This window comes from Typopeltis vanoorti, chromosome 13 (genome assembly GCF_054136105.1).
Source record: "Typopeltis vanoorti isolate ZY-2024b chromosome 13, IOZ_Tvanoo_1.0, whole genome shotgun sequence".
NCBI classification, from domain to species: Eukaryota; Metazoa; Arthropoda; class Arachnida; order Uropygi; family Thelyphonidae; genus Typopeltis; species Typopeltis vanoorti.
The window spans coordinates 91,837,902-91,861,832 of record NC_143561.1 but is presented as its reverse complement, the minus strand read 5'-3'; the positions used below and the strand labels follow the sequence as shown (position 1 = coordinate 91,861,832).

General features: G+C 36.4%; 1 protein-coding gene across 4 annotated transcripts in view; it reads right to left on the bottom strand.

Moving 5' to 3' along the window:
* The window catches only part of LOC150100364 (nostrin-like), a 398,805-nt gene that overhangs the window by 75,055 nt on the left and 299,819 nt on the right, over positions 1–23,931 (bottom strand). For all 4 annotated transcript variants that reach the window (XM_090402920.1, XM_090402918.1, XM_090402919.1 and 1 more), the window contains exon 11: positions 19,065–19,199. In XM_090402920.1, coding sequence (XP_090259046.1) covers positions 19,065–19,199 — 135 coding nt within the window. The remainder of the gene's footprint in view (positions 1–19,064; positions 19,200–23,931) is intronic.

The following is a 23,931-nucleotide window of genomic DNA, read 5'->3' as shown; positions in this document are numbered from 1 at the left end:
AATGACATATTCATTCATTCAACGTTAATAACATAGCACGATATATCAACTAAAACTCTCTCTCTCTCTCTCTTACACCTTATGCAATGCCTTAGCCAGTTCAGTAATTCAATTACTGAGTTCTCTGTAGGATATACAAAGCATTCCTTTTCTTGGGGTGCTACTGTCCTAGCATAAAACTTTCCCGTTATCAGAAACACGTCTCTGGACCCTTCCTATAACAAGTTTAAAACCCATACACATAAAAGAATAAAGAAATTGTAATGATACCATTCACCAAGGCTTTCACACAGTGTTTTGTAGTTCCCTGATGACTTCCAGCTGAATCGGGTGTTCTACTGTTCAGCACTCGTACTGGAAGCATTCTTTCGATCCATGCAAACTGCTTCCACCACACTGGTATGGCTAACCCCTTTCTGCTGTATGCGGACTAGGCAGGAAGTTGATTCTTCCTTCATATAATCAGGAGAACGAATCTTTGTTTCAGCCTTTCATCCGATAATTGCCAGCCTTCGTCCGCCAGATATAGGCATACGCTCATCTCCGATGATTCCTTTTAGGACTTTTGCGTGGTGAAAATGAGACCTCTTACCGCCGCTCCAGGAACTGCACGAACATTGATGAAAAAAATTTGAGAGAGAAGAGGGGTGTTGCTAACTTTTTTATATCCTTCCCCGTATCGGCAAATCACTGCTACCTGTGTAACTCGTCCAACGAATTAGAGTACATCACTCACGTGGCCCTCACTCAATAGCGTATGCTAAATTTTCTTCACTGCTACCCCACATGGCCCGTGTGCGTGTCCGATTGGGACTTTGATCCCTACTTCATTTGGTGCTTACGTGACCTTCAACCCTTGGTTTGTGATGAAAAATGCAAGTCATGGTGCTAACATGTAAATTTCAATACTGATCAGGATACTACATAACACATTTTATAGATTTTTTTCTTTTTTTGTTCTACCCTACTGGCTTTGCATAAGTTGCTCTTTTATCACTTATGCAGAAAGGTTTTTTTTTTATAAATAGACAAACTTCGAATTATTCCATATTACTGACCTTTGCATAAATAACTCCCTTTCCCAACTATATTTATAAAGTAGAAGTACACACACTCAGAAGCAAGCATTTTGCTAAGGAATTTTCCTCCCCCCCCTTTTTTTTTCTTGTTAAACTGTGATACATTCAGAATTTTTTAGGAATCTGTTCAATCAAAGTTTAACAATACTAAGGCAGAAGCAATGGAGAAGTCATATTTACCTATACGAGTTGCCAAAAGGTGTACCACCTTATTATTAAATTACTCTGGATTTAGAGAAAGATGTTGGAAGTTTTTTCCCCACTTGGTTAGACTATAATAAATTTAGTTTAATCCTTTATTCAAGTGTAAGCAAACAAAGTTCGCGCCTGAAGTAACTTCAGGACTGAGGCAACTCATGGTAAACTTCTGGGTCTTGCTCCCACTGACGAGACCTCAATAAAGGTCGAAACTGGTCTGGATAGTGGCCCTTCCTTAATGCACAGCATTATACATGTCCGCAAGGAGATGTGCTTTGCATTATGGGAGATACTGAGACAAGGAGCGATGAGAACTTGGTTCTCCTTTGCTACGAGTTGCCTCAGTACTGAACTACTTCAGGCACAAACTTTGTTTGCTTACACTTGGATAAAGGATTAAACTAAATTTATTATAGTCTAACCAAGTGGGAAAAAACTTCCAATTCTCTATTGTTTAACTAATGGCAATTAGTTGGTATTTTGATGGTAAATTTCTATCTCCATTTTTGGGAATAGGAAGGATATATATACAGTGTGGTGAAAAAAAAAAAGCAGTATTGAATAACTACAATGATATATATATATCATTGTAGTTATATTAAAGCAAACTGGTTTTTTAACAAAGAAATATATGTTTACACATGATGATATATATCCACAACTATCAGTGGAATCTTGCTGAAAGAAAGCACTAACAATGGTAGATTACATGCTCAAAATGGGCACCTTGTCTTTCAAGACAGATTTCATAGTGCATGTAAAGGCTGTCTGTCATCTTGGAGAACAAGGGTTGGGTCATCTGCTGGACATATTGCATAATTTTATCCCTTAGCTCATCAAAGTTTGAAGGCAGGTCCTGGTGGAATACCCATTCCTTCAACATATTCCAAATGAGGACATCAAGTGAAGTGAGATCAGAAGATCTCACTTCACTTGATTCACTATGGGAATTCTGTGAAGTTCGAAATAAGCCTCCCAGGGAAGTGTTCTGATAAATAGGCTCTAGAACCATGTGATATGTGACAGGTCGCTCCTCCCTGCTGGAATACCTGTGCATAAAATGGAATGTTTTTTTGCATGACACATCCTATGCAAATCCTGGGTGAACTGAACAGAACCAACACATTCTTGATATAGCATTCACTATTCAAGGTCATGATTACACCACCCTCTTCAATGAAGCAGGGGCCCAATTATGCCATGGCTGGAAACGACATGCCATGTGGTGACTTTCTTGCTGTGAAGAGGTTTCTCTTGGATGAATTCAGGTCTCGAGAAATGAAGAAACCTGTAAGTTTGTCTGTTTATATGACTGTTTAGATGGAAATGAACTTCATCAGAGAACCAGATATTATGGAGAAAGGATGGATCATCATAGACATTGACCAGCATGCATGCATGCACAGTGTTCCTGGCGTGCAGCATAATCTGTTGCTGTTAAACACTGACCCCACCTGAATGACATGCGAAAAGGCACCTAGCTTCTTAAGGATTATCTGTAGAGACCACCTCGGTATCCCAAGTTTTACCGCTGTTTGGCATTGGCTGCATTTTGGAGACTTCTCATGAATTTTGGTATTGGCTGCATGAGAACTTCTCATACAGCCAATGATTCTCATTCATGTTAACAATTCATGGTCTCCCTAAATGGCCTTTGCATTGTGGCAGAGCACTCTCAATATGTCAGAACCTCTTGATTAAGGTAATGATGATACTCTTGCTTGGGGCACACTTATAGAAATGACAAACAAACTATTCAAAAACATGTTGTAGGCTTGGACTATTTGCTCTACCAATTCCATATGAATGAAAATAATGCTCAACAATAAATGCCTTTCTTCCAACATCAATACCATTACTACAGCTAAATGTAATTACATGTGCTGTTCTATTAATGTGCGATACCATTACTTAGTGAAACGGCATATCTCATAGCACATCTACTGAAGGGGGGGGTCGAAGTTCAGTACTGTTATTTTTGTGCCATACTGTATATTTGCTTCCATGTGATGGAAGAAGCACTAGCTGAGTGTACAAGATTGAAATGATGATAGAAGACAAGTGTTAGCCCGGGGGGCACACATATCGAGTACAATTAGAGATTGTACCTTTAGTAGAATTCCTTTAGTGTCCAGGTTATTTGGTATTCTTCTTTTGTCTTTTTTGGGTATATATATATAAACTCAAAAATGAGAAATAAGAAAACATTACTTTTGAGATATTTTCTATACCATGAAGACAGTTCATAAATATTAATTTTAAACAAAATATTTTACCAAAAAAACTTGAAACTGACATGCCATTTTACACATTAATGAATATGTAAAAATGTCTCTGACTGATGCTGAAAGGACATGTTACATAGTAGTGAGGTATTGAATTCATATACAGAAGACAGTATCAATGGTATTAAAGGGTACTGAAACCCATACATTTCATTTTCATAGAAACTTATATGGCTTCCACATGAAAAAATATATAGAATTTTATTCAAAATCTCTGACATATTTTACTTGTAACATAGACATAATGAGGAAGAAAGACAAGCAACTAAATTCGAAACATAAATCATAACGATGAGTCATGTAGCATGTGTTTATTAGCTCATGCCTTGGTTGCAACTGAGATTACACTATTAGAGTTCAAAAGAACTGTAAAAGTTTGTGCAGATTATTAAAAAAATGAACAGTTAATAGTAATCACTTCCTAAAACTTAGAGATCAGCATACAGTCAGGGCAGTTAAGGTTTGAATGTGGACGTTTTGTAGCATTTCACATGTTTCAAGGAAGAAATGATAAAATCTCCTGGAATGAAGAATCGTTGTCTGGTTCCAAAGAACTGTATGTCTAGTGTCAACAGCATGAGAAGCAAGGATGGACTTGCTGGATTCCAAAATTGCAATATAGTCTTGATGTTTTTGGATTCTAATCAAAGTCGAGTGGTCAATCTGTCCAATTGCAAAGATGACATGAGCAGGGCGCTTAGACATCTGGTAAGGATAGAGATAACAATGTATCCTTTGTAGACAGTAAGAAAGAAGACAGCTTCCAAGCTGGTTTGAAGGAAGTATACAGATCAAATTTGTGAAGAATCCAAAAAGTTGCATTTTTGAAATCTGACAAGTCCAGCCTTGTCATGATTTCAAAATCTTTCTTCTCATGCTATTAAATCTAGGAACAGAGTTCTTTGGAGCAAGATAAAGATTCTTCATTCCAACAGGTTCAAATTTTATCGTCTTTTCCTTGAAACATGCAAAATGCTACGAAATCATCTGTGTTCGAACCTTAACTGCTCTGAATGTATGTCAATCTCCAAGTTTTATGAAGTGATTACTATTAACTATTCAATTTTTTTTTTTTTTTAATAATGATCACAAACTTTTACAATTGTTCCTTTGAATTCTAATAGTGCAATCCTGTCAACTCAGCTATGAGTGAGACATGAGCTAGTAAACACATGCTACATGACTCATACTTATAATTTAGGTTTTGAATGTAGTTATTGGTCTTTCTTCCTGATGTCCCAGGTTACAGATAATATATAATGGAATTTTTAAATAATATTCTATATTATTTCTACATGTGTAAGCCATATAAGTATCTATAAATATGTCTAGTACACATGTTTCCTTAAAAAAATTTGACAGACATTTCATGAAAATAACATACCATCATCAGTGAATTATATATTCTTTGTAACCACTGTTTTAGTATAGTAACACTGATTATGTTGACATGGTACTTCTTCAATTCATCTGCTAATCCACTTCTTTTTTACTGATACTGCTTATGGCAATGGTACTTATCTGAATTCTGCTGATGTTGAGTTTGTTCCATGGAAAAAGACAACAGAATAAATTTATATGGAACAAGAAAGAAACCAACTGAAACATGAAATTGGCAATATAAAATGATATTCAAATTTGTTTTACATGCAAATATGACAGTTGGGATCATGAATAAAAAGACAATTAAAAATGAAAGGAGTAGAAAATAAGTTGCTATTATTGATATTCAAACTGTGTAAGCAAAGCTAATCTAAAATGGTATGATTACCTGAAAAGTATCAGACCAAAATATAGATATGGGTTAAATCAGTTAAACAACTAGGCATCCCTAATAAGACAAAAATAATCCAATGAGAGAGAGAGAGAGAGAAAAAGAGATCAATAAATGTACCAATCTGAAGGAATATTGTGAATAAGAACTTAATTATAAATATCTTAATTGTGATGAAATATCATAATAACCTTTACACCATTACATAATATACAAGTAATATCCTTTACTGGCCTGGGATATTAATTATTATTATTACCACGGGCTACTCCAGGAGTCCTTAGACTCATCGAGGGAGGCCCTAAACATCATGTTCACACAGCTGTTCAACATTCTCACAGTATCTATCATACCTTGCCTTGAACTCGCTCACTGTCATAACACCCACAACAGACTCTGGCAGCTTATTCCACTCATTTACCACTCTAAAAGTAAAGAACCCAGCTCTAACACCCCTGCTAACCACACTCTTGCCCAGCTTCCATGGGTGTCCCCTAGTTCTCCCACCACCAGTCCTGATCTCAAAAATATCATCTGAATTAATCCTATAGAATCCTTTTAGCAATTTGAATGTCTCAATCATATCTCCCCTTTTCTGCCTATCAACTAGTTTCTGCAACCCACAAATCTTCAACCTGTTCTCATATGGTTCATTCCATAGACCTGCTATCATCTTAGTCACTCGCCTCTGGATCCTCTCAACCTCCTCCCCATCAAGAAGGAACCGAGGTGACCAAATCTGGGCACAGTAGTCGAGATGAGGTCTTATCAGGGCTCGGTACAGAGGTACAATAACTTGTTTTTCTCTGCTCGTCAAGGTATTTTTCAACAACCAAGTGAGTTGATGAGCTGATTTAGCTACTTTCGCAATGTGCCCCCTAAACTTCATCTCCCTATTCACCAACACTCCCAAGTCCCTGGCCTCATCAATCTCTTGGAGTACAGTTCCACCAATGTGGTATACTGCTGTTAATCTTTTCACTCCGAAATGCATAACCTTACATTTTGTCACATTAAATTGACATCCATTCTCCTTAGTCCAGAACTCCAATCTATTTAAGTCATCTTGCAAGACTTTGACATCTTCTGCATTCACTATCGCCCTACCCAACTTTGCATCATCAGCGAACAAATGAACTGTCCCACTTAGACCCTTCCCTATATCGTTAATGAACAGATTAAACAGCAGTGGTCCAAGAACAGAACCCTGTGGCACACCACTAGTCACAGGCCGTTTTTTGGACTCTACTCCTGAATAAACTACTCTTTGATATCTCTCCATCAACCACCCAGCTATCCATCTCACCAACCCTATATCCATTCCCATATGTTGTAGTTTACGGATTAGAATTCCATGTGGTATCCTGTCAAACGCCTTTGCCAGGTCCAGCAGTATCACTGTAAACCCATTTCCCTTATCCAGTTCAGCCGTCACCTTGTTATAAAACTTGAGCAAGTTACTGAGGCATGATCTACCCTTCACAAAGCCATGCTGTCCTCTGTACAGTATCTCATTTTCATCAATCCATTCCTGTATTTTTCCCTTGACTACTTTCTCCAAGACCTTGACAACGACTCCTGATATGCTGATCGGTCGGTAATTTGCAACCATAGTCTTGGATCCTCCTTTATGCAGCGAAACTATTTTCCCCTCTTTCCACGCCTTCGGGACTAAGCCAGACCTGAGACTCAGATTAAACAACATGGTCAAGGGCACTGATAATTCATTAGCCGCTTCATGCAAGACCCGTGCCGGTATACCATCCAATCCCACAGATGTATTCACATTAAGGTTCTGTAATAGACTATTCACCTCCACTTCATTCATCACAATTCCCATATAAACTAATGGTTCCTTCATTTTTTCAAAATCACCACCTGGATGATATACTTTTGCAAAGTGCGCGCTCAGTAACTCCACTATATCGACTGGTTCTGTGAACTCTTTACCATCGTCATTCCTTAAAATCATTTTGCCATGTACAGTTTTTTTCTTGCTTGCAGCATATTGAAAGAACTGTTTGGGATTCTCTTTTGCTTGCATAGCTAGTTTCCTTTCATAATCGGCTTTTGCTGTTTTTACCACACTCGTTACCCTTCTGGCCTGTACTTTATACCTTTCGTGTGCCTGCAGGTCACCCCTTTCTTTAAATTCCCTCCATAGTTGTTTCTTTTTTTGCAGCTCAAGCTTAATGGTGTTATTCATCCATTTAACCCCTCCTTGTTTCACTATTCGGACCTTAGGTATACAATCAGTCATAACCTCCTGTAAATGCTCTTTGATCACTTCCCATGCTCTATCGACGTCCAGCCCTTGCAGTTGTACATGCCATGGCACTGATCCAAGCAATCTCCTAAGCTTGTCATACTTGCCAGCACGGTAATTCCACATATACCCTGTCTTAATCACAAATTTCACACCTTTAGCCACCTCCCAGGTCAAGACCTTATGATCACTCTCACCAATAGGTGGCAACATTGTCATATTCATTACAGTCAAATTCTCAGATACTATTACCAGGTCAAGCACTCTCACACCCCTAGTATTTTCAATTACATACTGTTTCAGATAGTTATCCCTTAATAATTGAATAAAATCCATTTCCTTCCTCACATGTGTCCTCTCCTCCTTCCAATCAATGTTACCATAGTTGAAATCCCCCATAATAATTACCCACCTTCCACTCATTTCATCAATTTGTTTATGCATACCATCTCCACCATCTATTCCATCACCTGGTCTATAGCAGCACCCAACTGTATATTTTATTCTGCCAGTATCAATCTCACACCAAATAGCCTCAAATGAGCTCCTTTCACTATCCTGCAATACTTCAATTCTCCTTGGCTGCAGTTCATCAGCTATCATCAATAACACCCCTCCCCCAATTTTATTCTCTCTGTCCCTCCTAAACATACTATAACCTACACATTCTATCCCACTAACTATATCATCTTCCGTCAGCCATGTTTCACTAATGCCAATAACCTGTGGCCAGGAAGAGCCAATCAAGGCCAAAAATTCTTCCTTCTTGTTCCTAATACTCCTGGCATTAGTATACATGAATTGCAGTGTTCCCTTTGTCCCACCCCTATCTTGATGCGTTATTCTAAATATCCCATTCCCATTTTTTGTCCTTATTGCTGGCTCAGGTACATTATATACATTTTTACACTCAACTGTCTCACTGATGTCTGGATAACCACTTCCCCCCCTCCTTGGTAGTTCTAGTTTCCCTGGTTCTGCACATCCATTTTCACTTCATTCAGCAACACTTTTTCCAGTCTCCGCACACCAAGTCCATTCAAATGCAGGCCATCCATCTTGTATAAGTCCTTTCGCCCATCAAACTCATTCCACACGTCCACAAATTCCACACCACACCGTCCGCATAACCTGCGCATAATATCATTTGCGATTATGGCCCTCCTTCTAAACTCCTCTCTGTCATACCGCGGTAACAGACTCACCATTCTAACTCTGTCACTCTTTTCTTTCGCTACCTTTAACAATACTTTCAAGTCCTCTCTCATAAAAAATTTATCACCTTTCAATTCATTCGTATCAGCCACAATTGTTATTTCTTTCACCCTCTGTTTTTGCACTCTAATGCTCTCACTTACATCCTTAAATTTCGCACCCGGTAAGTACGATTTAGTTACACTCCCATCTATTACCCCTCTTAATAACGAGTCACCATACAACACTCTCTCCTTCATTTCTGAAACTCGCCCACGCTGTTTATTTACGTTAGCCGAATCACTCTGGAAAGAGTTTTGCAGGTGCTCTAATTGCCACTGCGCATCTTGTATCACTGCGCGCAGCCTAGCGATCTCACTTCCTACAAATAATTCCTCATTTTTTTTATCATTCAAACCATTTCCTCTTTCTGTATAATTGCTCTCACTCTTTCTTAGATCACCGCTCACATTGCCATCTTGTACACCGCAATTCCCTATCGAGCCACTATTTTCACTCGCATTCTGGCTTTCTTCAACCATAACTGTCTCACAACCTGACACATACTTCGACTCCTCACTTTGCATACACTTTCTACACATTCTCCCACCACTATCACTTTCAATCCATACTCCAGCCTCATTCGGGAATGCATACATTCCACACACATCACATTGGACAAATTCTCTCACATTATAGTTTTTGAACAATGGCGTCGTATTTTTGGACGCCATTATCTCACGTCGCATTGGCGCCATATTCAAATATATGAAACGTATCGTTAAAGACTAAATTAATTTACGGAATTTACACCAAAATCACACAGACACAACAAGCTACCAAATTTAGACAATATTACGTTATGATTTTTAACATATATTCTAATTTCCATTCAAAATTGTACTTAGCTTTTGGGAGCTCCCTGAAAACACGACCATTCCCCTGGCCCTCTAGCGGCCCTCCATTCAGCAAACCAGAGGTTTGCTGAATGGAGAGCTTACACACTTAAGAAGCTGCGGGTTCAAATTCCACCATGGGTAGTGACGTCTGTGAACATCTTCAAGTGGTAATGAATTTTGATGCCCAGCATGAGAGCACGCACCACTTTGCTAACTGGAAGACTTATATGGCTTAGAAAAGTTCCATGTTTGGAATTTTCACTTCTGGCAGTGAGATTCTAATAAGAAAAGTATGTAAGCCATATGTGCCATGATGGCTAATCATGGCACATATGGCTTTTATCCACCAAGATAAAAGCATAGAACAAGAAAAGAAATCTGGTCTTATTCATGATTATACCACCACAATAAAACAATGTCTAGGCAATAATGATGCCATAAATTTCATGTAAGGTGAGAGAAGTCAAAATAGCTTAATATTGCACATTTGGTACACATGCCATCTCCATGAAGCAGAAAGACTCATCATAGAAGCACACACCAACTATTATTTACACAATACCTATCACATCTCTCCTTAAACTCATTCACTATCAGAGCACTTACAACCACCTCTGACAATCCATTCCAGTTCTTCATCACTCCCCAGCAAAATCTAGTCCTAACGCCCTTACTAAATGACAGTCTTGCACAACTTTGAGGGATGATGCTCCCTAGTTCTCTCTCTCTGCTCATTATGTACTGAAAAATTTCTTTATGTAAAAAAAAAAAAAATCAAACCTATAAGACTCCTTTAGTAACTCATAAGTTTCTATCATATTACCTGTTTTCTGCCTGTCAATTTTGTGGACCTTTGTTTATTGCTCCCTGCATTCATTTATGCAGGGAGCCATAAACATACATGTGTCACCATCTTGGTCACTTGTTTCTGGATCATCTCCAGCACCCTCATTCCCAAGAAATTCAGGTAACCAAATCTGTGCACTTGTCAAAATGCAGCCATAACATTGTCTTATAAAGAGGGATAATAAACCTTCATATCTCTACTTGTGAATGTGGTCATCAACTGTGCAATTTTGAAATATGCCTACTGAACTTTGACTCCCTGTCTACCATCAGCCACAAATTCCTAGTATCATCAACTTCTTGCAGTCCAGTACCATCAATGTAATACACAAGTATGCAATTTTTTCATCCCTAAGTCCATAACCTTACACATTGCCTGTATAAACTATAATATATATATACAGGGTGTTCGGGATAAATTTGACATATTTATAATTAATTATATTTTTCCGTAAGTTACATGTATTAACACACACTTCTCTTCATTTAAAAGTTTGGACCCTTCTTCATTCATATACAAGATGTCAGAAAGGATGGATAGCTGGAACCCACCTGAATCATGGAAGAGAATAACTTGTATCATGATGATTCGTGCCCGCCATCAAAATAAGGATATTACGACTGCTGCCCAATGCTCCCTGAATACAGTAAAAACAATCAGGCATGAACTAGAGACTTGCAATGGTGACTACGAGGATGTAGCAAGAAGAAAGATCCCTAGCAGACGATCTGATTGCGTTCGTACAGCAGAATTCCTCGCAAATCTGCAGGAACAGGTGTTGAAGAACCCTGGCATTGGAATTCGGGCTTTGTTCGTGGAGTTGCTAACTGTAGTCAAGCCCTGGATAACAAGGGTAGCCAATGGTAGGCCGTATGTATGGCAGCAGGATTCGGCCCCTTGCCACACCTCTGGGAAAAGTCAAAAATGGTTGTCTGAAAATTTCTACGACTTCACCAGTCCAAATGTTTGGCCTCCAAACTCCCCAGACCTTAACCCCATGGATTATTTTGTATGGGGCGCAGTTGAAAAAGACACCAATCGCACTTCCAGTAATACAAAAGCCCAGTTAATGGATAAAATTAAAACAGTTTTTGCGGCCCTTCCCAGGGAGACTGTAGCATCAGCTTGTTCGAGGTTCCGAAGCAGAATTGAAGCTGTGATCGATGCTAATGGTGGTTATTTTGAGTAAATCTTGTTGATAGTATTGTAATTAACTCTGCCTGTAATGTTTTTTTGTCAATTCATTAAATTTAATAGATACAAAGAAGATTTTCTTTTTCCTTACGAAACTGTCAAATTTATCCCGAACACCCTGTATATATATATATATATATAAAAACATAGCCAAGGTGTTGAGCCAATGTGGGATGAAAGTCAGACCAATCTCTGGTCTGCCTTTCATCCCACACCACCAAGAAAAAATGTAACATAGTCTGGCAGGCAATAACAATTCTACAAAATTCTTGTAACTACTTAATAATCACACAACATCTTGACACCTACCATTATCATTTCAGTGTAGAAGATGGGCTATGAAAGAATATATAATAAACACATAGGCCATCAGTTTTACAAAGAATAACAAGTTAAAAAATAATAGTAATAAAAATAATTTTTCTTGGAAACTAGTATAATATGAGCTTTTTCACAATGAACATACTTAATTAGTTCATTTAATTAACCACATATGTGTAACACTTCAACAAACTGAAACATAAGTATATTTTTAAATAAGCTGTTAATTTTTTAAATGTCTAGTTACATGTTGTGGATATATCACGACATATTATTACATGTCTACTAGTAAAAAATAGGGAACTATTAAAAAACTTTTATCCATTGAGCCCACAGATGTTCTAATGAGGAATTACTAACACAAGAAACATATATCAAAACTCTTTCTAATCAAATAGCTTCAATGAATCTTCTGTCAATAGGAACATCAAGTGTTTCCACCACCAGACTCCCAAAAAAAACTGCCAACCATACTGCCATTCCATACATCAGAAATGTGTCCAAATGAATCGCTAAATTATTTAAGTCCATTGGTTTCAGAATGACCATTTATCAGATTAATAAACTTACCTCCTTTCAAGCTATACAAAGGATAAACTTCTCCCTTTCGCTTATTTTGGTGTTTATCAAATCATCTGCAATCTATTATATCCATGAAAGCTGAGAATCCATGACGAAACTAGGGGATCTGTAGCTGTTCATCACAAGGAACACAACTAAAGAAAGCTTTTTTATCACTTCACATGCACTTATTTCTTCCATTCCAACTTCTTTGATGCTTAAAAAATTTTCTTTGCACAAGGTAAATTGGTTTCTTGTGTACAATGCTTTTAGTTCACCCAACTTAGTACCAAGTTCATAAAATTCTTCGTCTTTAATGTCTGTGATAACAACTATTATTGATTTTGGATTCATCTTCGCTCTATCAATATCTGGCATTTTTATTCTAACATTTTGTCTGAGAGTAGGTTTTTGGAACCTAACCTAACCTAAACTGATTCTAGATTGTAGCCGCTCACACCTCTATACTCACACTGTACACACTGTACTCGGGTTTTTACCAATTGGTGTTGGTAAATGATGGCATTTACCAAAATGGTTTGATAAAAGCCTGAAATGGAAGTGTTTACAAGCATTTTTCGGACTTTTACCACCTCACTATGGTAAATGCTAGAATTTACTGGTAAAACCTAGGATTTACCAATTTTCGAGCTTTTACAGTAACACAATTATAGAATTTGTTGGAAAAAAAAGACTAAGATAAAAGCCTACATAAAGCTGTTTTCTTATGAAGCCGATTGATAAAGAATGTTGTGAATCAGCTTATGTGAAATTCTTCTTCATTCACCTAAGTTAATTTTTTAAATCTATATAAAAAATATTATGAGGATTTTACCACAAATTGAAATGTGAACATGTAATTGGCACATTCTCATTGTACCTTCACTTAGGATACTTGTCTTTTGTTTAATTTCTGAATTCATATCGAGGGTGCTTAACACTCCAGCAAAAATGATATGCAATTAAACTTAAGTGTTCTGTTGTATTAATTTTTATTTAAATACTTGTAACATGCTGATCTATTAATAAGAAACTGTAGATTATTATAATTATTATGAGAGACCTCCATGCAAGACATCCATAAACTCTTAAACCAACTAAAGTGTTTGGGAAAAAGTTGCATTTTACAATGGATTCCTGCTCATGTAGACATTGATTGCAATGAAGGCAGTTGATAAATTAGCAAAAGAGGCCAGAGAACTCATTTAAGAAACTGACATGATAACTCTTGCCGATGCTAACGCACTAGCAAAATCTAAACTTATTCCACTGAAATCAGGGATACAACACCAAATTCCCGAAATCAATGCTGACAGGAAGACCTCCACCACAATAGCAAGACTCCAAAACAGGACATTTTAGAGGAATGAAAATCAATATGGATGATACGAGAACATTAAAAAACTGCAATAACTGAACTGAAACCAAATACTGAACTGACACCAGTCACATTTTTACTTTTCCAGCAATTACAGCAGACTTACAAGCAATAGACCCTAATCCTGAATAACAGCTCTATACGAACAAAGTCATCGACAAAGCCAAAGCGGTTCAAGGAGCACATGGAAATATCTAAGACTCTTCAAAGGACAAGACAACAACAGGAGAGACCTCTAGTGAGACAGGAACTCAATGAGGGAAGGCCACATATCACCTGCACCAGCAGTCATATCTTTTTCCTGAATTCAATTACACTATCTGTACCCACCTCCAAAGGCAATCCATTCCAATCATGCACCACTCTATAAAAGAAAAATCTAGCACTTATATCCCCCCCCATCCTTTTGAAAGATTTCATTATCACCTTCCATGGATGCCCTATTATTATCTCCCCACTCTCCATAAAATGAAATTTTTAAGTTGCAATCATATTACTCATATTCCTCCTGTCTGCTAATGTGTGCAGTCCACAAATTCTCAATCTGTCTTCATAATCTGTATTCCACAATCCCGATAATCTTTAACACTCTCCTTTTCACTTTCTCTACTGTATCCACATCACCACAGAGATCAGCAGACAAGCCTTGCATACAATAGTCCAAGTGAGGTTATATCAAGGAATTATAAAGAAGCAATATGTGCTTCCTTATCGTTACATGTTCAGGTTTGTTTCAACATTGCAATTATCCTCTGTGATTTCTACTGTGACAGTTTCTTCTAGCATAATACCACCAATATAATATGATACTGGATCTTTCATTACACCAAAGTGCATAATGCTACATTTACTAACACAATGAATTAACAGCCATTTTTGCATGCCCACATTCCAGCCTATTTAAATCATTCTGCAAGTACTGCATATCAGCATATGCAGCAACTGCATATCTTGATTACCTTACCCATCTTGGAATCATCAGCAAATTGCTGAATGTTCCCTATCAAATCCTTTGCAATGACATTAATAAGGAATGAATAACAATGGACCAAGGCTTGATTCCTGTGGAATCAAGCCTTGGTCCATTGTTATTCATTGTTATTCATTCCCTTGGTCCATTGTTATCCATTCCCATTGTTATTCATACCCCCCCCCCCCCGTGCACACACAAAAAAATCTTTTTAATATCTGCCACTCAGCCATCCTCTTATCTATACCAATATTTTATAATCCAATCATATATTCTGAAATTTATTGCAACAGTTTTCTATGAGGTATCCTGTCAAAAGCCTTTGCAAAGTTCAAAATATCACTGTGTATTCTTTATCCTCCTAACTCCAAAGTAACATTATATAAAATGTGAGCAAGTTGCTCAAACATGACCATCCCTTATTAAAGTTGTAACCTTCTGATTACTGTGGCACCCACCTTAATAAAATGTAGGACAGGCTTTTGCTGCAATGATTGCAGCAATCCTATGAGGCATAGTTTCTACAAGCATATGATAGCGATTGATGGGAATTTTGGGCCATTCTTTCTGTAGGCATGTAACAAGGTCCTGGATTGTTGTGGGGTGGATGCCCCTTGATCTCAGTTGCTGCTCTATTTCATCCAACAGATGCTCAATAGGGCTCTGTGGAGGCCAGTCACGTGTGGTGACATCCACAAACCACACAGTTACAGCAGCAACCTTATGACACAGTGCACTGTCTTGCTGAAAGGGACAATGGTCAGTTCCAAAGAAATGCCACAAAGTAGGAAGCATTGCATTGTCCAGAATGTTCAGATACCTCTCAGAGTTCAATGTTTGTGGTATCATAAACAGAGCTCTGAGGCTAAACCAAGAAAAACAGGAAGATATCATCATCATGCTGCCACCTCTGAATTTCATAGTTGAGGTTATGCATTCTGGTAAGAGATGTTCACTGGGCATCTGTCACACCAACACCTGTCCATCTGCTCAGTAGAAGGTGTAGTAGTATTCATCACTCCATAACACAGCTTTCCAAGTTTCTATGTCCCACTGAAGACGATGCTGCATGTTGGTTTGGGTAATGTGGGACTTTCATATTGTGGTATCACCATTTAAATCCATGTGGTGAGCCTCAGTTCTGAATGTTTTGTGCAAATTCATGTTCCAGCTGATGCTCAGAACTCTGCATTCAATGTGTTGGATGATGAAGGGTGGTTTTTACACATTATCTTTTGTAGCGCCCTACGGTCAAGTTCAGTGAATGTGGTGGCTCATTCATCCACTGCATGTAGCACTTGCAGTTGACTGCCTGCACTTTCATCTCAGTATGGTATCAGTGATTGTCGATCTGAAATGGCCAATTTGTCAACAATTTGCCAAACAAATAGCCCTGTAACACAGCCTCCTATGAAATGTCTCTTTCAAACTCCATCAGTTCGCTACTCACAGCCATTTCACCTGGAGACAGTTGTATAGTGACTTGGAAGCATTATATTCCTTGAATTTGTACCAGCTATAGAATTTGCACCTGACTGATTATATTTGTAAATTTAGGGACACAAAAACACACATGTCGAACAGATTATTTTATTAATTACTAATAAAATAAAACTTGACGTTTCGACCCCTATATCGAGGTCATCATCAGAAGAATACAACTGTATAAGGAACAAGCTACATGCTCATGCCTGACTGATTACATGGCATGATGAACCTTGCCCATGGGGTATCCACTGACTTCTTTCCAAGCAGTATATAATCCATGGTGAGTTTTATTCATCTAATTCTGACTTAGGCTTCCAATCATCATGTTATTCATTCTCCTGAGTTCCAAGGAGATGAAGAAGCTGTAGAAAGGGTACAAAGTAGAAATACAAAGATATATTTGGATTATGGAATGTACAGGGTGTTCGGGATAAATTTGACATATTTATAATTAATTATATTTTTCCGTAAGTTACATGTATTAACACACACTTCTCTTCATTTAAAAGTTTGGACCCTTCTTCATTCATATACAAGATGTCAGAAAGGATGGATAGCTGGAACCCACCTGAATCATGGAAGAGAATAACTTGTATCATGATGATTCGTGCCCGCCATCAAAATAAGGATATTACGACTGCTGCCCAATGCTCCCTGAATACAGTAAAAACAATCAGGCATGAACTAGAGACTTGCAATGGTGACTACGAGGATGTAGCAAGAAGAAAGATCCCTAGCAGACGATCTGATTGCGTTCGTACAGCAGAATTCCTCGCAAATCTGCAGGAACAGGTGTTGAAGAACCCTGACATTGGAATTCGGGCTTTGTTCGTGGAGTTGCTAACTGTAGTCAAGCCCTGGATAACAAGGGTAGCCAATGGTAGGCCGTATGTATGGCAGCAGGATTCGGCCCCTTGCCACACCTCTGGGAAAAGTCAAAAATGGTTGTCTGAAAATTTCTACGACTTCACCAGTCCAAATGTTTGGCCTCCAAACTCCCCAGACCTTAACCCCATGGATTATTTTGTATGGGGCGCAGTTGAAAAAGACACCAATCGCACTTCCAGTAATACAAAAGCCCAGTTAATGGATAAAATTAAAACAGTTTTTGTGGCCCTTCCCAGGGAGACTGTAGCATCAGCTTGTTCGAGGTTCCGAAGCAGAATTGAAGCTGTGATCGATGCTAATGGTGGTTATTTTGAGTAAATCTTGTTGATAGTATTGTAATTAACTCTGCCTGTAATGTTTTTTTGTCAATTCATTAAATTTAATAGATACAAAGAAGATTTTCTTTTTCCTTACGAAACTGTCAAATTTATTCCGAACACCCTGTAGATTATGAGAGCAGATTGAGAGTATGTAGACTGCAGACACTGGTAAAAAAGAGAAAGAGGGATGATATGACAGAGAGTTTATAAACTTCTGAAAGGATGTTACAGGATATCAAAAGATGAAATTTTTTGTTATATGGAAGCTGAGGAGAGCACAAGGTGGCATTTGTGAAAGTTAAATTGGTGTGCAGTTAAGAAGGGATAAGAACTAGATTTTTCTCTCATGGAGAAGTGAGTGCATCTTGTGTAAATGAATTTAACTTGGTGTTAGTAAGGTGGGGTGTCACAGACCCCCAAAGATATAGAAAGAAATAACTGTGACACCACCACCTTACTAATGCCAAATTAAGATAGGGTATGAGAGCTGATGTAGGTGATGTATAGCATCCCCACAGGAGTCCTTGATTCCCCGGTGGTCTCTGATAATAATAATCTCATATTGAATCTTTAAGAGAGACAAGCAATTAAGTTTAAAATGCATCAGAATTTCAGCAGTCTGGCTTTTCTCTGAACACTATTCGGTAGAAAAATACTTGAATGTCTGAATATTCACTTTAACACATCAAGACTTGCAGAATATGAAGTTAAATGTGGTCATAAGATTCTATGTGGATGGAGAAGTTTTTCAAATCTAAATGTTTTTTGAAGGTGAGATCTAAGGAACTATTTCATCATTCTAATTTCAATTAGATCAACAGTTCTCACTGGTTAATGGAATAGCAGCTGATTGTTATTCAAGTAAACATTCACATGTAGATATAAACTTAAATGCTAGTTGCTTACAATAAGATGTAGTGTCATACATGCATTGCAAAATATCTGTATATCTTATTCATTAGTGAGTAAAACTAATTTTTATTGCATTCAGTATGAATTCATTGTAAGTACTTTTAATAATATTATTTTGAAATGTTAGTGCAATTTAACCTTTTAAAGCAGAATTCTTTTGTTCATGGCAATAAAGACTTCATTAGCAAATTCTTATATGATTAATTTTTAATTTAAGATGTGAAAATCATTTTATTTAAACAACAGAAACTGCATATCAAAAATTAAAAACATAAATAAATAAATATAAATAACAACAATAAACTTCAAAAATTCAATATTAGCAAATTTTTATAACTACATCAGGGTGATACAATTAATTAATCATAGACCATTACAATTGATATAATAATGAAACTATTAGTAGGTTGAGCAATTAATGATCAAGACAAAACCAACAGGTTAAACTGTACACCAAAAAATATCTTAGATAATTATAAGCAAAACTTACCTGTTTATCTTTGCTTTGCTCTACACAGGAACTAAGATAATGTGGTGGTCGCTTACAAGCATCAAGATCACACAACACACATTTAATTTTATATCGACATGCCTCAAAGTATATGTCTATTGGAGTGGAATTTTGCTGTTAAATATTTAGAAATAATTAAATAATGCTATTAATTTTTTTAATTAAAAGCAATATCATTTCAAACATACAAAAATTTATAAGACTCCACAAAAAATCTATCCCTAAATATTTTTAGCAACACCAAATCTATTCTTAAATATTTTAGGGATAGTTATGGTGTTCCTGGAGTTTTATTTTTGCTATTCAGACAATTAGTAGGCTGCAGATGTAAAATATACCATAAGTAGATAGATAGTTCCTTCCCCTTGTTCTACATATGAAAGATCTTCCTTGTGTCAGTCGTAATTACATCTCAACAATTTAAATGTCTCAATCATATCACCTTCTATCTACCAAACTGTGCAGTCTGCATGCTCTCAGTCAATTCCCATAATTAACCTTGTACAATCCTGACATCATTTTCGTTATCCACCTCTATACTCCCTCCAAGATTCTAGTGTTTCGACTTATACTGATTATCATGCATAGTGTTGTTTCAAGAGATAGGCAACGCAGACTAAATAATAACTAATAATTTTAATTATTATTTCCTATATTTTGCCAAAGTTAAATTGGCATCATCAGGGATTAATACATTGATATCAAACATGTGCACGCAGGCACACTTCAGTAACATCGCCCTAGGGTGATGTTACCGAAGGGTGATTGCTAATTAGCTAATTTCTGATAAGTCACCTTCCTGGTCTGCTCTTTATATACTCCTCATGAAAATGATTGGTACTTTTATTCATCTTGTGCTGCCTCCGTGGTATCCTCTTCTTCCAAATTTCATGCTTAATCTCTTTATTCATCCATTTGACATCTAGTTTACGCAGTCTTTTGACCTTCAGAATACATTCACACATCAATGTTGTTAAACAACTTTTGGTCAGTTCTCACGCAGCATTTATCTCCCTCCACTTATCACCTTATTCCATGCTATAGATCCCGAATGTCTCGTAAGCTTTTCATAATCACCTGCCATGTAATTTCACATATATTCTTTCTTCACAGAAGTCTTCAAATGGCTAGTCACAACCCATTTGATCATTTCATGATCGTTCTCACCAACTGAAGGTGTTAAATTATGAATGAAGAATTTTATGATTTATTAATACTTCATTCATGATTTAACATATATTGTATTTCCTGAGCTAAGTTTGCTCCTATGTAAATTGTAAATTAAACACTTACTGTTAAATTTTTATTGAAATAATAATTGTAATTTTTTTTAGCTATTTATTCTGTATAAATTCTTTATATAACTTGTAAATATATCCTAAATGAACTGCGACATATGTTTTTTATTATTGCAAATGAAAGAGAAAGTAAATTTAAGCAATTCTGCCAATGAGATTTGATTGGTCACTGTCAAGGAAACGGAGTTATTTTTATGTAGCACGTAATTAGAGCATAAGTACCGTATACAAAGGGGAGAAGCAGTCGTTATGAGCTGAACTGGTCAGAATCGGATTTTGGTAGGAAAGAGGAGAACAGAGTTAATTCGAAAACGAAAGCAAGATATAATAAGAAGCCATAGAGAGAGAGCATAGAGTGCGGTAGCGAGTGGCAGATGAGAAATTTATATATGCTGTAAATTGACTAGGAAGGACCGGGAATTAATAGGCATTTCGAATTATTTCTATGGGAGTTCTGATTCTACGATAAATTCCAAATGGTTAGTGGAAGAATAGTGCAGAACTGAAGTTGATACATAGAAGAAAATAAGTAATTAGTAGATAACTTAAACCAAGTGAATCAAGATTTGTGTATTTCTGTGTCTACAATCCAGTTATTATAGTGAATGATTACCTTTGAATTGTGTTGCCATTAAGTAAAAGTCAACGAGAATTTCAAATGTGCCTATGCGACTTCGATGTGTAGAAGCAGTAACCCGGTAAGAGTTGACCTTTCTATAACCTGTGAAGTTATAACTGTTAACTCCGTCGGATATATTTTGACCTTAGTTGTGGTGTTATATAATTAATGGTTGGATGTAAGATGTACTGAAGTACTTTCCCTTCAAAATAATAAGTGTTATGTTGTTCTAATAAGTGTTAGCTGACTGAGAAAGAATATAGTGTAGCCTGTCATAAAATCAGTTATTGTAACATTAGGAGGCTTAAACTTTTAACTATTCTCAACTTGATTGACTGAGCATAAAGAACTGAAAAGTGAATGTTTGATGGTTAATGGATTGTAATTATTCTGAACACTTTAAACTGAGCTAATATATTTGTAATATGACTCATCTAATTTGATAGAGAGAACTATGTGAAAGAAATACTAATGCTTTAAGAATTACGAAGGGTTAACATTAGTCATGATCCTCAAACCAAATTGAGAAGTTACTAATATCTGAATATGAATTCTTGTAATTTTTCAATTGAATAACTTTTGCAGATAGTTATGGTTGAATGTATATGTTGTACTATTCCACATTAAATGTTTTCTTTTGTTGAGTTAAACTTGGTGTTTGACTTATTTTCTTTCATTGCACCGCTCATAAAACTAATCGGGCCATTGTGGAAGCCTTAAAAGCTATTAATAACCTTGGTCTGAAAACAAAGTGGTAAAATAAGTATATTTGATGATTGATTCCTCTATATTGTTTAAACTAATCTGAATATAGGGTGGCGCAGTATAATATAAATTTCTTTATATTCAGATGAGAGCATCAATCAACAACTAATGAATAAAAACGGAATTTAAAGAGGTAAAAATAAGATTAATAAACCAACAAAAATGGAACAGTCAGTTAGGTAGGACGTTCCAACAAAATGGTGCAGTCGACAGGATGTGAATTCACTAGTATAAATTAAGGAATTGAAATTTTTTTTGTGTGATAGTAGAAGAAGAAGTAAACCTTAAAATCTTGATACTAAAATTAAGTGAATCACAGTGAGCAGGTTATGGAGCAGAATCAAGCAAAGAAAAAGGTTAATTTAGAATTGGGATTATAGGATTTAAATTTGAAGCCAACAGATTAGTATGGCTGTTACATCCAATACGGGAATGGAAGATAGTGAATTTTTCCACACTGTAAACCCTCAACAGGTTTTTCCTCAATTTTCGGGAGAAGAATCAGATGATGTACTATCTTTTTTTTTCCTTCGTTGAAAAACTTAGAGAATTAGCAAACTGGACCGATTTTCAATTACTAATATTACTACGAAGTAAGTTTACTGGTAAGGCAAGGACATTTTTATATTCATCTCCAGTGCTTAAGGAAACATTAGAATATCAGAAGTTTAAAGATATCTTAATTTCACAGTTCTCTAATTGAGAAGTATTGGACCCAACTTGTGGAAACTACAGAGGATCACACAATAGGATAAAGAAAATATTACAGAGTTTTATAATCGCATGTTGACTCTTTCCAACAGTTTGAATGTGTCTAATAAAGATAAACCTCATTTGGATTGGGCTGTTTTCCAGGAGTTTTGCCAAGGTGTGAGACCAGAATTGAGAAAGACTGCCTACAAGAAGAAAATTAATACCTTAGAAGAATGTTTCAAAGTTGTCAAGGATAAAGAACAAATGATAGGGGATTTTTGTCCCTTAACCAATGTAGGTCATGTGAACGTTATAAATAAGACTGATTATTCCTTAAACAAATCTGAAACTGGAAAGGAAAATAAAAGTGAAAAAGGAAAGAAGATGAATAATGGAGAAAATTCTTTAAATGTTAATCATATAGCTGAGAGTGAAGAATCATCCAATAAGAACAGTTTAATGCAAGAAATAAAAACCTTAATTCATTGTGAAGTAAAAAGATTACTACAACTTTTCATGAAAGCCACAACCCTACAACAGATGGAATCAACAAAATGGTAGAACAAGAAGTAAGAAAACAGAATCAACTTATATTAGCAAATCTGGACAAAGTGGTGTATGGATTAGAAAGACTCAATCTACAGATGCCTATTACCTCTCAACCTCAAGCAAAGAAAGAGGATATCTCCAACTATAAGGATCCTCCAAGATGATTTCGATGAGAACTGGGCATATTGCTAGGAATTGTTCTGATGCTAAAGGAACATACTCAAACAATAGATGGGATTTGAATTTTGGACAGATTCCTCACAATATGCATAGTAAAATTGATAACTCTTTTAAAATGAATGAATCAATGATGAAAATCAGAGGAAATATCCAAGGGTATCAATGTAATATTTTACTAGATACAGATTGCAATGCTTTGACTATCAGTAGAGACTACCTCATGCACAGAATATCGAAAAATATTATTAAATTGAGAAGACCAGTGAGAATTACCACTCTCTCTGACTCTACTTTTATGGTGTATAAGAAAGCTCATGTAAGGATTTTTCTACCAAATTTTGGGTTATTTGTTTGGCAGGATCTACTGATTATTCCATTGACACCAACTCGAGTTCTCACATCATTTTGGGAACTAACTTTATGAAAAATTATTGCTTCTCATGTGACTTTTCTAAGGGTGAGATATCCATAATGAACAAAAGAAGAAATATCTGGGGAAATAATACACCTACAAATATTGGATGGAAGAAACAAACAGAAAGGAATGGTAAGAAGAATGTGATACAACCTACAAGTGAAGTACAGCCAACTACTAATGAGTCAATTGAAGATTTCAATTTCTCAAATTCTATTAAACCTAATCAACCTCAAGCTAAACCTACCACAGACTTAACATTACAAGAGCAAATATCTACACCTGAATTAGAAGTTAGCAAGACAGATCAACTGATAATTGGAATCA